The sequence below is a fragment of the Capsicum annuum genome, chromosome 7, assembly GCF_002878395.1.
Source record: "Capsicum annuum cultivar UCD-10X-F1 chromosome 7, UCD10Xv1.1, whole genome shotgun sequence".
Taxonomy (NCBI): Eukaryota; Viridiplantae; Streptophyta; class Magnoliopsida; order Solanales; family Solanaceae; genus Capsicum; species Capsicum annuum.
The window spans coordinates 124109936-124125620 of NC_061117.1; the positions used below are offsets into that span (position 1 = coordinate 124109936).

At 34.0% G+C, this 15685-nt stretch overlaps 3 protein-coding genes across 4 annotated transcripts; 1 reads left to right on the forward strand and 2 right to left on the reverse strand.

Annotated features, from left to right (window-relative positions):
* Positions 1-4170: 4170 nt before the first annotated feature.
* On the forward strand, positions 4171-5599 carry LOC124885343 (myb-related protein 1-like; the record flags this gene model as incomplete). Its single annotated transcript, XM_047393699.1, is given in 2 exon segments — positions 4171-4315; positions 5141-5599. Coding segments are annotated over 2 exon segments (427 nt in total), but the record flags the coding sequence as incomplete, so codon positions are not given.
* Positions 5600-6506: 907 nt separating this feature from the next.
* On the reverse strand, positions 6507-10050 carry LOC107856693 (TLC domain-containing protein 4-B). Its single transcript, XM_047393700.1, has 8 exons — positions 9922-10050; positions 9637-9722; positions 9419-9557; positions 7679-7753; positions 7465-7586; positions 7296-7371; positions 7144-7203; positions 6507-6892 (listed from the first exon to the last, which is right to left on the reverse strand). The coding sequence occupies exons 1-8, from the start codon at positions 10033-10035 to the stop codon at positions 6764-6766; spliced, it is 801 nt and encodes a 266-aa protein (XP_047249656.1). The 5' UTR covers positions 10036-10050; the 3' UTR covers positions 6507-6763.
* Positions 10051-12894: 2844 nt separating this feature from the next.
* Positions 12895-14026, reverse strand: LOC107852452 (VAN3-binding protein-like; the record flags this gene model as incomplete). 2 transcript variants are annotated; one of them, XM_047393698.1, is given in 4 exon segments in its annotated part: positions 12978-13049; positions 13238-13296; positions 13615-13815; positions 13983-14026. In XM_047393698.1, coding segments are annotated over 2 exon segments (82 nt in total), but the record flags the coding sequence as incomplete, so codon positions are not given.
* Between the last annotated feature and the right edge of the window lie 1659 nt (positions 14027-15685).

Consider the following 15685-nt stretch of genomic DNA (forward strand, 5'->3'; position numbering starts at 1 on the left):
TATATATATTGTTTAATGTATTTAAAATATATATAGGTGGGTATATATAGTGTATATTGGATTTTTTTTTTGACCGGGTTTGACCGAATTTTTAATCGGGTTTGATCGGGTTAGACCGGGTTGAGCTAAGTGAGCCGGTTCAGGGTTGTTTTTAAAAATTTTACTGTTGAACCCGGATTCGGCCCGGCCCACTTAACTACAACCCGACCCAGTCCGGCCCACAACCCGGCTAAACTTAACGGGCCGATTCCGAGTTGACCCAGCTCAACCCACTTAACACCCTTACCCCAGGTAAGTCTCTATATCTCCGCATAATATTCTTAATCACAAGTTTGAAGTCTCGAGTAGCTAGGTTCCTTCGGGACTTCCAATAAAAACATGTGTCCAGTGGTGGAGGCAGAATTTTTCCTAAGAGGGTTCTCAAGTCAACATACGAACCAAAGGAGTTCAAGATCTACTATATATACATAAAAAATAATTTTAATCATATATATATAGTATAATCTTTCACCGTAGGGGTTTCGAATGAACCTCTATCTCAGGAATAGCTCCGCTCCTGCATGTGTCGGGTAGGTAGCGGTTCCCCTTTTAATGCACCTTATCTAGTGAAAATTCGAATTTAGTCGAATCTCCAAAACAAATACTTAAAAATGGAGTGAAAACAAAAAAACACTTCTATATACGTTCTCTTCTCTTTGCTCATTGCTTTTTTTTAATAATTATAACTATGGTACTCCCTTTGTCTTATGTAGCGGCATTTGGAGTATGAGGGGTCAAACGTCCGATCTTATATGTGAATCCCGAAATATACATTTTAAAAGAGTAAATACATAATTACCTTTCTGATGTTAGTCGAAATTTTTAAAAACACACCTAAACTTTGAATTCGACCTATTGACCCATGATTCTTCTTTATTTCGTTCCAAACACACCATTTTTCTCTGAATCTCAGTCACAACAAAGAGAGTGAACACAAGCATCAATCAGGTGCTGCCACGTGTTAAATACGTTTAATTTCATATTGTTTTAATAAAATTTTCCTTTTTATTTAATTTAACACCTCAATCCATCCCACACCCATCCAGCAACTGCCCTCCCCCTCCCACTCCTCCCCCGCGCGTCCAGCAGTTCTCCTCTACCCTCACTCCCCATACAACACCCCCACCCCATCAACATCTCCCCTAACCCCCACTCCGTCAGCATTTCCATCCATTTTTCTCTCTTTTCAAATCACTTCAAAAAATAGTTTTATGATTGAATTGAGTTTTAAAGATAGTTAAATGATATGATTTAACTGAAAATGGAGCTTTAATGATATGATTTTATTTTTTTTAAAAAGCTTCAATGTAGGAGCTTTAATGGTGACATTGTGTTGAAGAAGAAATGGTGGGTTGTTAAATGATATGATTTAATTATAAAATGAAGCTTTAATGAATGATTTTTTTTTTATTTTTTATTTTTAAAAAAAGCTTCAATGGAGGAGCTTTAATGGTGAATTGAGTTGAAGAAGAAAGGGTGGGTGGATTGGGGGTAGGGGGTAGGGATAATTTTTAAAAATAAATAAATATTTTTTTTATAAAAGAATATAAATTATATATAAATTATTTTACACGTGATACATTTTAATTGGTCAAAAAAGTCAAATTCGAGCTCTTTCACGCGTCAGTGGCGCGTGTATACACGCAGAAGATCAAAATGGTGTGTTTGTAACGAAATAAAGAATAGTGGAATAATAAATCGAAGTGAAAATTTAGATGTCTTTTTGCAAATCTCAAACAAAATAGGAGGATAATTATATATTTACTCATTTTAAAATAAAATTTGCATATCTAGCATGCATGTATCATCATAGCCATAAGTCAATATACTATTATACTTTAATTTATATAAAACGTGATAGTGGGAGAGTACTTAGATTAATCATTGGTGTTTCCTTTTATTTTTATTTTTCCAATATATATTGAATTTAAATTCCATTAACTTGACTACAGAAGGAAAAACCTGGATATCTCAACGCATTCATTAATTAGTGCATTATGAGCTTACCAAAACACAATGACATATATGAATAATAATATACTACCAGATAGTGTTCACTGGCTCAGCTATAGTGCAATTAATCAACTGAAAATTACACAAATACACAACTTATGTTTCTAATATTACAAAAAATTTCAACTCCCTAAACATATTATAAAAATTCCAACATATTCACAGAATGCTATGTATATATCGGCTATGTTATGTATATTAATAGGGAGAGAGAGTAAAATAATTAAAAAAGTAAGAGAGAGTATAATTACTTTCAAAAGAGTTGATATTTATGTTATTTATTAGTTTATGTGTACGCGCCTCGCACATGTATCTCACTTTATTTAGTTCAAACATTAAACTAAATAAGATATTTATTTAAATAATAAAGATGAATTGACATCCAAATAATATAATTACACCTAATCTTTACACAAACACAATAATACGATAATAGAGAATCAAAATAATACAACTAAACTTTACCTTTACACACACAAAAATTTTTCAAAATAGAGATATAAAAACAATACAATTAAACCTAACCTTTAACTAAGAAAATTCCTCAAAGTCGACTGACATTCATCTACCACCTGTAAATTCATCTACGACCTGCAAACTACAATAAAATAATACAATAGTGATCACAAAGCTTCAGTTTTGATGAAAATAATTCTTGTCTGAGCGAAAATTTTGACACTAAAAAATGACTTGAATAAAAAAAGAAGAAGATATATATGCACACACATGTTGAATTCAATTATGTTGACAAAAACAGTGAAGATGACACTAAAGAATGACTTGAATGAAAACAAAGAAGATATATACACACACATATTGAATTCAATTATGTTGACAAAAACAGTGAAGAAGTTGAAGGTTAGAAAATTAAACATACACTAATCTAGACATGCAACCGAATCAAATTAGATGAGCATCAATCATATTTTTTCAATAAGTAAACCGAATCAAGTTAGCTGACAGTCGAAGACCCATGATGCTCCTATGTATAAAGAGCTCTCTATCGCAATGAAATGCACATGATTCTCAGAGTTTTGCAAAGCCAACAACACGTTGCTGCATTGAGCCCCATCATAGTGAAAATAATATAGTTTAATTGTGTCAGATTTAATTAATAATGATAAATTTTTTGACACGAGAATCTGACGCAAAGCCAATTTTATTTACATCTCTAATTATGGTAATTATGTATTATGCTACCAAATTAAAAAAAATAGTTTTAGCTAGTTTGTTTGTTTGAAGTATGTGCACAAACAAATAACATCAAAGTACTATATTTATTTATAGAAATTCCTTTAGAAATAAGGTAAAATTTAATAGAATTTTATTTTAGGAGTATTTTTTTATACTATTTTATGAGTATTTTTTTAATTGATCAAGAAAATATTAATTGATTCTTCTTACATATATTTTAGGAGTCCCATATATTTTAGGAATCTAGTTAATATAATAAAAATATAGTCTTTTAATGAAGGACAAAAAGTTCAAAATCACTTTTCTGAGTCCTCACACTTTTAATTTGTAAAGATCTTTACACTTTTAATATATTATAGATATAAATATATATTATAGATTAGAGATAATGCTTTAACTCTGTAAATACTTCCACCCATAGACTTTGAGCGGAAGTTTTTACGTAATTGTCACTTTTTTTTTTTGGAACGCAAATTAATCCCGGATTCTTTTCTCTAATGAGTAATGGAAATATATGATCCATAATTAATATAGAAATTAAGATATGTTCATGAAGAAGAAAAGATCATCATCTACCCTTAATAACTATCACCTATATAGACTTACTTTTTGTTTCTCATCTCATGTTTGATAGATATAGATACTTGTATTGAATGATTAAATTTAAATTCGCTTTGAAAAATTCCACATTGAGGGATAAAGTGCTTTTCTAAAAAAGGATCCGATTAAATTTGACTTCACGCCGAAAAATCGTGCATTGGGAGGGAGGGGAGTTAAAGCACTCCTCTAAAATAATTTTTGTATCAAGATTCAAACTCGAGATATCTTATTATAAATAAAAAAAATATTTATTACTACACCACATTTATATTGGTATCTATATACACTTGTGAAGACATGTAATTTTTCATTAAACTTTTGCAGGCATGTGTGTGAAACATTAGAACGTCGTCCTTCAAAGAGCAGCAATCAGATAAACCCTGGAAGTGATCAATCCCCTTACAAAGCAAGAGTCGATGCACACAGCGATCAAATTGCGGAAAATAATATATATTGCTGTGACTACCAGGTTTGATGATTTTCTTTAATTCCTGACTTATTTCCTCTAATTAAGATACATCAAGATTGATAATGTGAAGATAACTTGGGCTCTATCGGTGGAGGAGCAGAATTTACAAGATTCAAAAGTAAATATACGGACTAGTCGAAGGGGTTCAACATCTACATATATACTTAAAAAATATTTTTAACCATGTAAAAATAGTACTCTCTCCGTTTAAAAAAGAATGACCTACTTTTCTTTTTAAGTCGTTTAAAAAAGAATGATCCTTTTCTTTTTTGGCAATACTTTAATTTCAACTTTCCACATGACATGTTTAGAACCGCAAGATTAAATGACATTTTAGTACATTTGACACAACTTTAATTTAAGGCCACAAGATTCAAAACTTTCTTTATTTTCTTAAATTTTGTGCCATGTCAAAATAGATCATTCTTTTTTAAACGAAGGGAGTATAATTTTCCGAGGAAGTAGGGATTCGAATGAACCCCCGAATTCAATGTGGCTCCGCCACTGGGCTCTACCTATATCGGATATGGTGGGATGTCGGGATCCTTTTCTTAATTAGAGGTTTTGAGTTCGAAAATTGAAAACAATTGTTTTAAGTGGGGAGCATTTTACCCTCCTTGTTGGGTCCACTCGTCACGAAAAAATCCGACAGACACATTGGTGGGGCACTGTGTTCAGATGAACCGGTATTTTCGTGATAGAACACAGACTTATATGCCAAAATGCACTAAAATTACAACACATAGTAGGTCGATATCCATAAATTTTATAAATACAATTAAGTTCAGAGCTAACAAGTCAGTCATTTTGTTTGTGTAAATTCAGGAAGCACAAGGAAGTTTAAGTAGTGGAATGACAAAGGAAGAAGAAGAAAGTGGCGGTCCAACAAGTGAAATTTGTGAGTTTCCACAGGCAGATGGCGATTATAAAAGGGAGAACAATATTTGGCCTTTGGATGATTGGGTAGCTCTGTGTACTAAAGGTTCAGCTGAATATTCCCAATCTGATTCCTCCACAAAGTTTCTAGACCAGCAGGTTTTGCAATCTCCAAAGGACAATTCTCACATTAACCTAGATTTATCTATCTCTTCATATTTCTATTGTTAATTAAAATTAGGGGTCCTTTGGTTAGTGAGAAATTCTAGAATATTTCATGAGATTTATTGTATTTTGGATATTATATAATTTCAGAATTACTTTATTTCACCATTTTCATATAAATGATGGAATAAGTTATTTTATATAAAAGGTCGATAAACCAATCTTACAAGGTATTTCAATTCATGAGATGTCTTTATTTATCTCATCCCACCAATAGTTTTATATTTTATACATTAATATGGGATACCAATAACGTTGGCATTTGTACTTAGGTGCCCAGTAAATTTTGTACGAATCATGAACAAAGAAACGCTAGTGGATAAATAATTATTTAATTCTTACCGTATGTTCCTGTTCTACATTTCTAAATAGAGAAAAACCGACCCGCAAAAGATTTCTTATATCTTTTTTTGGATTTCTTATGCGTAATTTTCTTTTTTTAAAACCTTAAGTAACACGTGGAAATAATTCGGAAAATCGTCTAGATGTTAAAAAACTGATCTATATGTCATGTGTTGAGTTTGTCAAAGAAATTGTCTGTTGATATTGTCAATATTGTGGAAAGTAATGGTAATGTAGATGTACGGAGTGAATTAAGTGCAAAGTTTAACACCAGAAAAACAAGTATTGAAGGTAGCAAGACCTTGATACATTAAAACTTGAGGGTGAAGTAGCGGCATATAAGATGCCCTAAAATCTACACAAAATGAAGCAATGGAGGCGGCTTTACAAATAAAAGAGAGTTGTATTCCTTTCTGCCCCCTAACAACTTCAGAATTTAAGAAAACTGAAATGGTTGATGGATTTAGTAAGCAAACATTTTTATTCACTTCTCTTTTCAGTTAATATTTGAGGACAACAGATAAATTAGTAAGAAGACAATAACAACGTTGCCCCGTGTATTCACGTAAGTGGCAGAAGGGGAGACAGATAAATTAATAAGAAGACCAACATTGCTCAATGTAATCCCATAAGTGGAAGGGGCAGGATCAAGGATGTAAGCGAACTTCACCCTACCTTTTGAGTAGAAAGATTGATAAACCTTCAGCTCAAAGGAAGTAACGAAAATAGGATTAAAGTGATACATTAGTAAGAAGACAAAAGAGAATATTTCAATTGAGCTTCTCTTTTCCTGTTGAGAGCAGCAAATATATTCTCGGGGTATCAAATTTTTACGCACACAAGGAGACTGGTATTTCTTTTTTTCTCCTTGCAACTTCAGATATTTATCTATCCTAGAATGTACATGTTTTTTTAAATCCGAGGATAGAGATCTCCCAAGTTGAGAATGTACATGCTTTTTTAAAGAAAGGCATGTAATATGTCGTGGAGAATTGGATCCAAACTTCACTGTCTCTTTGCTAAAGTCTTCTTAAGTCCTTTCACAATCTTCCAGAACCAAACCAAGTTCATCATAGTAAGTACCAATGACACAACAGATGATAGAAAAATTGCAAATGAAGGCAGATGCTTAACCTGTTTCAATCCAAAAGACGAACAAAGCACACAATTAATTCATTTTCTTAAGCACATTTGTTTTTTTTTTTCCAGCAGAATTATGTCTCAAAGAAAACAAAGATAGATGGTCGAGTGCTTTGCTCAATTAACTTTGATGACTAAGATCATTTTGAAAGAAATATAGCAAACAAGCAGAATGAAAAAAATTTGCAGATTTTTGCATTGTCAGTGAAACGTTAGTATGTTGTCATTTATTATTAAGAATACACCTGATCATAGTTGATGTAGACGTGGTAAAACAAGTAAATGAATAACAAAATTCTGGCAACCTGCAATTAACCATCTATTATATAGCATTTCATCACAGACAGAAAAGAAACAGAACAAAACTTGATAAAAGGTCTACTCAGTCGTGACATACCAGCCAAGCAAACACCATCAAGAAACCATTTACGAGGTATGCTTTCGACTTTTTCATTCCAGCTACATCAAGATACCTATGCAGACATAAAGGATCGATCAAGAAAATGGAACGTGGGGAAAGATAGCTCATAAACAAGCAAGGTAGGGTTTGATATTTCTATAGGTACCATCTCAAGTTGATCCCAGGGGTAGTTGCCTCAGAAACTAAAACCATGAACACATAAAGCTGCCCCTCACCAGTAAACATTGCATATGTCACTGCTACCATAGAGAGAAGATGATGAACCAGCTGCAAGAATGAAGGGTATGTCAATCACCAAAAGAAGCTTGACACTCATATTCTGTGTCAGGAAAAATTGAAGGAAAACAAGATGCACTTACATATTCCAGTCCACCTAAAGAAGGACAAAACCAAAGGATCATGGTAAGATCAGTGAAAAAATATCCCATAGAAACCTATGAAGAAGACATTAAAACTGATTACAAGAGAACACATAAATGACTATGAAAATAAATATAAGTTATAAATAATAAATTTTTACAAGATTCCAAAACATATAACAACAAACATACAACACTAGTTTGAAATTAACATTCTCTGATGAATTACATCTTTGATACAATCTATGTCATTAGCTTTACACCTCATCTAAATGTTCTATCTGAAGCTACTACGTTTCTTACAAAGGTTAGGTACACAGAGATGTCTGCCCAATTCCAAAAGAATATCTGAGTGAATCTCATCAGTGGTATTATTTGCACATGTAATAACTGGCTTTGTAATTTTCTCAGTTTGAAAGATACCTCATCAAGCAGTTTATGTATGACACACTAGGACAACTACATCAATAAAGAGGGATAAAAAGAAAATCTAGTCAACCCAGGATCAGAATGAGATGAAAACAAGGCACTGGATTAGCCTTGCAATTATACTACTGACAGGAGAAAAAATAGGAACATTTATGATGGCATGTATAGACCTAAACTGCCACAGAAGAATTGCTATGGCCCCTGCTAATATCTTATTGGAAACTCACACTCATACGAATCCCACCCATAACCAGGATACATTAGAAGATACAGAATCAGTTTGGTTATTTTTCAGTCTAACAAAGACATCATAGCAGCTACTGCTCTTCACTAATAAAAGATTATGACATGTACACTGGTCCTCAGAGCATGCATAATAACTTTCCACTTTTTGAAATTATGTGGTCAAGGATTCAAGTCATTGATGCTAATGGCTTTCGAGTTTTGTTAATTCTTCGACCAATTAACTTATCTTTTCTATTTTCTTTGTATGTCAAATCACTGAAAGGAAAAACAAGTAACCTGCTGATTAAACCATGAGTTCTGGCTGATTCTGACGGTGATAATATACAAAGCTGGCGCAAAGCTATCAATGGAAGCAATGTGACAACCAAAAGAGGTACTTTGACCAGAAATTAGATAAAAACACGATGAAGAATTACTTTCACTGGCTTAAGTGTCTCAGCCTTTAAGAGAAAATTAATTAGATGCAGAGGATAAACAAGGGGAGAGGATGCAAGGATCCACAGTTGGACAGTTCATTTTACAAGGAACAACAGTCAAGTTTTTCCTAGGTAAATTTCTTCGTCCTATCCTATTGAGGAGATGATCCCTGGCCATTGTTTCTGGTGTTAGAGAAGAAAGCTGAACATGCGATACATGGCGAGCCACTAGCGAAGGAGCATCATCCAAAGCAGAGAAAAAAGAAGCCAAATTACCCCTTTAAACCTTTGACAACCTACTTGTTAAGAAATCCATGCAAGAGAGAATTGAACCAAATATGACAACCTCCAGCGATGCATGTTCTAGAAAGAACGCTTACTGGAACTATTAGAAATTTCAGCAATGTAACAGAAGTATGGATGGATAACCTGAACTAAGATCACAGCTCAGTGAAGCTCAAGAAGGCCTAACAAACAAATGATATATACTAATGTAACCAAGGTGAACCCAACTTGAGATTATACATTCCTTATTTCTGCCAACAAATTAACAACCACTACTCACCATTTTTACAGCATGATCCCTTATAGTTTATGCAACCAATAGTGACAGGTAAACAAGAACATGAGTGAATAATAAATGGCTCACCCCCAAGACAAAGGTTGATACTGTGGAACTCCGCATAATGACAAGGCCAGACAGCTGATTATCAGAGAGAAGATCTGACCAGAATGCCAAGTACAGTGACATGGTTGTAACGAGTATCGCATGAACGGTAGATATGGATCTACACCATAAGTGAACCTTATATTTACTTGACAATGACAAGGAATAGTAAAAATGAGGAGAAAAGGATGACTAATTACCGGTTATTCCATTCAACTTGCTGGGATTTTGAGAGCGCATAGCACTTAAAGTAAATAGAGGTGACTATCTGGCTAAGATCATAAACCTTAAACATCCAGATATTTAAGAAACAGCTAATAATACAAAACAAATAGCACAAAAATCTTCAAGAGGATTGAGCACAGTAAACATGATTATACATTAAAATCAAGCGCAGAAATGCAAAATACTACTCCATTAGAAGTTGAGATTTGAACAAAGCTATCATCTTGAAGTAGTCATTATAATAAGAAACCAAGTTATACCAATTTGCATGCGAAAATGCCATCAATAACAGATGAGTAAATAATGAAAGAATCTGAAAGCATGTAGTTTCGAAGAAGCAGCTCAGCGCGAGTTTGGTAACCACTGATTTCCATCAGAGCTGCAGCAGAAGAAATAGTAGAGCTTTTCCTTTCCCCTTAAAAAGTTTGTACTCTGTGTAAACTTACTTTGACTTTTGTCCGTACTTTATTTCTCCTGAAAATAATGAAAGGAAAGATGAAACATTAACTACATCAATTTCATAAATATGCTATCAGCTTCAAGCCACGTAGGTGGTCTCACATGACAATCACACCAACAAAAACACCATAAGCAGTTTTAACTTATACTTAGACACTTCTCTATCTTTTACTACAAACTCAAAAGATTGCATGAGTTTAACCCAATGTAAACACTAGACCACATTTCAACTGTAAATATTCAGGGCTTTCAAATATATAGCAGAGATTTCGAGATCTATGGTAATAAACTTTGAGGAATCAGGTATATAAAAAAGAAATTACGTCTATCCAGTTGGTTTTAGAAAGATGCAATGAAAACAATTTGATCATAAATTTATTTTTGGAATAACTTGTTGAGATCCCTTTCCTTAATCCTTATACGAAGCATTTTCATGGAATCATGTACATCAGTTTCCGTATCAGACGCAAAAAGGAACATGATCAATTGCCCAAAATTACTTGAAATGGCTTAAAAATTTTAATTTTTCAGCATATTAGGTTAAATTAGATAACCAACCTATTAGCAATGTATGCCAGTTTTTTGGCTTGGCTTATGTTAAACCTAGAAGTGTGTTCCCTATGATGAAAAATGTTTCCCAAGGAAAAGTTTTCATCGATGAAATCATTTTCTAGTGTTTGGTTACTTTGAACTGCTGCATTGTTTTCTTGAAGGAAAACTTTCCAGAAAATAACTTCTATCACTTACCAGAGAATCATTTTCCTTATGAGTAATTCAACACACACTGTATCCGTTCCTTCAACCAGTATTTATATGAAATTGTCAACCTTTACTTCTTAAAAGATTTCATGACGATACTATCCTCATGCCTATGCTACACCTTGTAGGATTCTCATATGCCAACCTATTTTCTACCTAATCTAACTCTAGAAAATGGTCCAAAATTTTAGTTTTCAGTATAAGACATTCCACGGAAAACATCTTCCTTCACACTAAATGGCACCCCTTATGGGAAAAAATAAAGGTTGAAAGAAAGCACAAGGAAAAATGCAGTTAGAGGATGCATAGAAAGATAGTGTAAAGTGGATTAAAGCACGGAACTCAATCTAAAAAAGCAACACTACAGAAGAAAAGATGCCAACACCTAAGAGTCCATTTCTCTTCGAGTTTTCCCATTTTCCTTTAGTTTCTTTGCTTCATATTATTTCAACAAGGTTCCAGTTGAGTTTTTTAATCAAGACAACAACAACAGCAGCAACATACACAGTGTATTCCCACAAAGTGGTGTCTGGGGAGCGTAAAGTGTACGCAATCCATACCGTTACCTCAGATATTTGTCACTTTGACCATTAGTAGTTTATAAGTTTTAGATGAGATAATTCACAAAATACATCATGGAAACACATCAAGGAAACATCTGAATTCCATTTGTTTTCGAGTTTCACCACTGGTGATCAACAAAAGAACATATTGCAAGATGCCCTTTGTAACAGCTTAAGTTTCTGTTAAGGCAGTTCAAATGACACAACGACTCTTATTTCCATTAATTTATTTCAATAAGGACAACATGAAAATGCAATAAGTAGAATCTACCAACTATATGATGAATCAAACCAAATACAACAATTTACATTCCTAAGAACTTATTCGAGACCTGCCCAAAATGTATTAGGATCAATGGATAGTGAGACAGTCTTCTATCGAAATACAGAAAACAGAAACAATCATAAAATAAAGAAGAAAACAAGACAGAAAAGAAATGATGCCATTTGACAATCACAACTATCTGCTCATCTTTCCCTGGCCATTATATTAAGGGGCAAATTAAAGCAACCTCTTTAGCGACAGAAATTTTGCAGCCCATAGCCAGTGGCTCTTTTAATCATGCAACTCATAGGCATTAAAACAATATAGTCTACTGCGATAAAATTCAGCAACAATCAAAAAAATTATTTTATTCTACGTATTTCAACAATCACAAAGGGGTACCTAGAATTCAACAAGATCACACTGAATTACATAAACAATAAAAAGTTATTGGACTAGAATTAAACCTCAACGGGAATGATTTTCTTTATTCATCAAAACTGTTTATATTGTTCGAAGAGGAAACCAAAAAGCAGAGTAAAATTCGACCTATTTCACATTCATTCTAATCTTTGGTACTCCCAAAATCAATCCAGAAACAAATGCAGCAGCAGAATAAAGAAAAAAAAATGAGAACTCAAACGTTACTGGCACAGAGAAACAAAAGGAAGAACTGATAAGAGCAAATCAGATACAGAAACCTTGCATACACAGTCCATCCAGTTATACCCTTCGATTCTTCAGCAATACAGAAACAAAATAAATACATTTACAAAAAAAAGAAGAAGAAGGAGGAGGACTAGTTTTGACTTACCCGCCAAGAAAAGGGAGGGAGGGACATATATGAAAAGGAAAGCAAAAAAAGTCGCTAGGAAGAGAAACTTGTTTGTAGGTTCCTTTTATATTATATATATATATACTAGTGGGGGTGCGCCCGTGCTTTGCACGGCCCAACATGTGTTGATAAAGGAAATATGAAAAAAATTCTTTATTTGAAGCGTATTTACAAAGCATCTTTTTTAAAAAGCGTCAAAGCATTACATACAACAAGATCTCTAGTCACCATCTCATTAAAGGTGCAGATTGCACACTCAAGTTGAGCCATAGCGCTAGAGTAGGCAGTTATTTGCATCAGACTTTTGATCAAATAAAGCTTGCGCTTCATCCAACATTTTAAATTTCACGTACATGTTCATAAATGTGGTAGTATCAGCCTGTATCTTGTGATTTTGCAAGGAATTTAATGCTCTAAATTTGATTTGTACTCTCATTTTGCCACTGGGTTGCTGCAACAGAGTAACAAGACAGATGTTGAAGTTCGTTTTCTTCTTGGGCAACACTCCTGTAACAATCATCAGCTAACACAATCATTCTTCTTTGGAAACTTGTCTTTTAAGCCGAAAATCAATCGAAAATAACAATTCAACAAGACTATTCAACGCACCAACAACATAATAATACAAAAAAGTACAGATCTTCATAAGAAATGATCAATCCCCACCCCAAACCCCCGAGACAAGATTCTTATACCTTTTAAAGCTCTTTATAGTCCTACAACAGTCTCTGATGCTTCAACCTGACCTTTGGTTCTTCAAAAACACGATAAGATAATGATTCCAAAGCAACCCTTTTCATCTTTTTAGATTACAAATGAATCAAACTAAGAAAAAATCAAGAAAAGTGGGCGAAAGAGGCAAAGAAGAGAGAAAAGGAGTAGTAGAAAAAACAATAATACAACACAACAATAAGGCCAAATAAGAAAGAGAGTAAATAGAGAAAGAAAGAGAGCTGCTAAGAAAGTTCTCTACCGACCAAGACAAATTGTTGTTGTTTTTATTATAGGACGGACAATGAACAAGTGATGATACAAATTAAAATTTTAAATAATTAAGATCTTAATTATGTACCCTCGCAAGTATGCTTTAGGAGCTCAGCATCTCTTGTAAGCAATTTTTTTACTGCAAATTTCGATAAAATTCTCTTCGGGAATTAGCTCACCGCTGGAAGTGAATTGCCACTTCCCATCCCTTTTATCAACGGGAATTACTGCTGCTATGTTCTATACTTCCTTCATGATCTAGTCTTTAATGTAACCGCATCACAGAGAGCTGCAAAACAACACCTCACCAATTAAAGAATATACACATATAACTCAAATCAAATCCATCACCTACCGGACTTAAATACTATATTAACAACACAATATTATTAATTTCCCTATATCATTCCAAATTAGAGGAAAATTTTGACATAACCGCCCAATTAAGAAGTGTACCAGTAGGTGCGGCTGCAGTAAATGTCATAATATCCCCTGCTGATCTAACGTTCACAGCAGAACTAATCACTGATGCAAGATGCTTGCGCTTAGCTCCAATAGCTTCAGCACATTGTGCAGCTACAAAGGTTGCAGCAGAAACCACAGCCATATCAGTTTTCGCCATGTCCTCACCCTTTCCGTTATCAGATGAGGCTGTCGTAGCCACTATTAAGCTGCTGCAATAGCAGCAATAGCAACAACAACTCCTGCAACCGACACAGTAACATGAAGTTGTGCATTAGGTTCCCTCATCTCATCTTTCTTCTTCTTCCTTTTATCCTTCAACCACCTACCCACTGTATTTTCGCACCCACACCGCCACCAGTAACAACCAAGTTAATAGCAGTAGCACTGCTCCTGTACTGATTATTAATCGGTACATTGTTCAAATGGCTGTACTGAAAGTGATACAACTATGTGTCAGTATCCACTGAAACACTACATTAAGTTACACACAATCTACATAACAAATCAAAAATGGTGTCACCACACTGTTTCAGTAAAAGATAGAGCCAATATAAATTACCTACTCGTGAATATAACCTACAAAAAGCATAAAAAAGAGACATAATATCAGAGGAAAAATTAGACACCGGCATTTTGCCAGTTAAGAGCTATTTTTGCGTATCATAGCATCAAAATTAATTGTAGCAGTATCCCAAAATAACAGGAAAAGTGGCTTCAAGCGCAATAAAAAATAGTGGGTATAAGAAAGAACCAGCTACTGTTGTTGAATGAAAACATCTAATATTATACATGAAGATTTAACTTACCAAAGTATGGTGTGTCACACCCCTTTTCGAAAAGGATTCATTATATTCAAAACTCAGAGTCGCCACTTGACATAAATCGGGTGTGCCAAGTCACCCGTGGATATCTTTTTTCAAAACAGTTTTGACTCTATAAAACTGATCCGTGAACAAAGATTTCGGTTAAGGAATTCTGTTGACCGAGGGGAAGGTGTTAGGCACCCCTCGATCCCGTGGTCAAACCACGGTCACTTGGTAGAACATATCGGTTAATTTGACACTAAGAATGTATAAACCACACAAAACACATAAACACGCATCCAAACACACGAAACAAAATAAATCCAAAGGATAGTGTTCAGTCCGAAAATAAATCCTATCTAACCTACACTAATCCTAACTACGCTCCCGTGCTTTACCCGACACCTCGGGCCTTCATCACAAACGTCTTTCACCAACATAATACATCGGGCATCCCCGGTGAATAAATACAAATGGCCTCGGGACATTCCCCGCTAAATGAATACAATTGATCCAAATGCGGTAAGCAAAACCACTCAACACATATTTCAAACATTCCATCAATCCACAATCCCTAAACTTGCCTACCCGGATTACCGTTTGCCTACAACTCTCGATTTATCGTAATTCTATCACATCCAACATCATCAATGTAGCAAAATTAAAACAAATTCTCTATCAAGATTCACCCTTCCCCAAATTTCTTTTTAATCCACAATTTTTCACGTTAAAATAATTATTCACCAATATTAACATCAAAGTTCCACCATGATAGTCTATTCAATCACCAAATATTCACAAAAAGGGCAACTAAACATAATAATCAACCCACAATCACAACATCAATCACATCTAATGAAATAAAAATGACAAGAGATAGAATTAGACCTC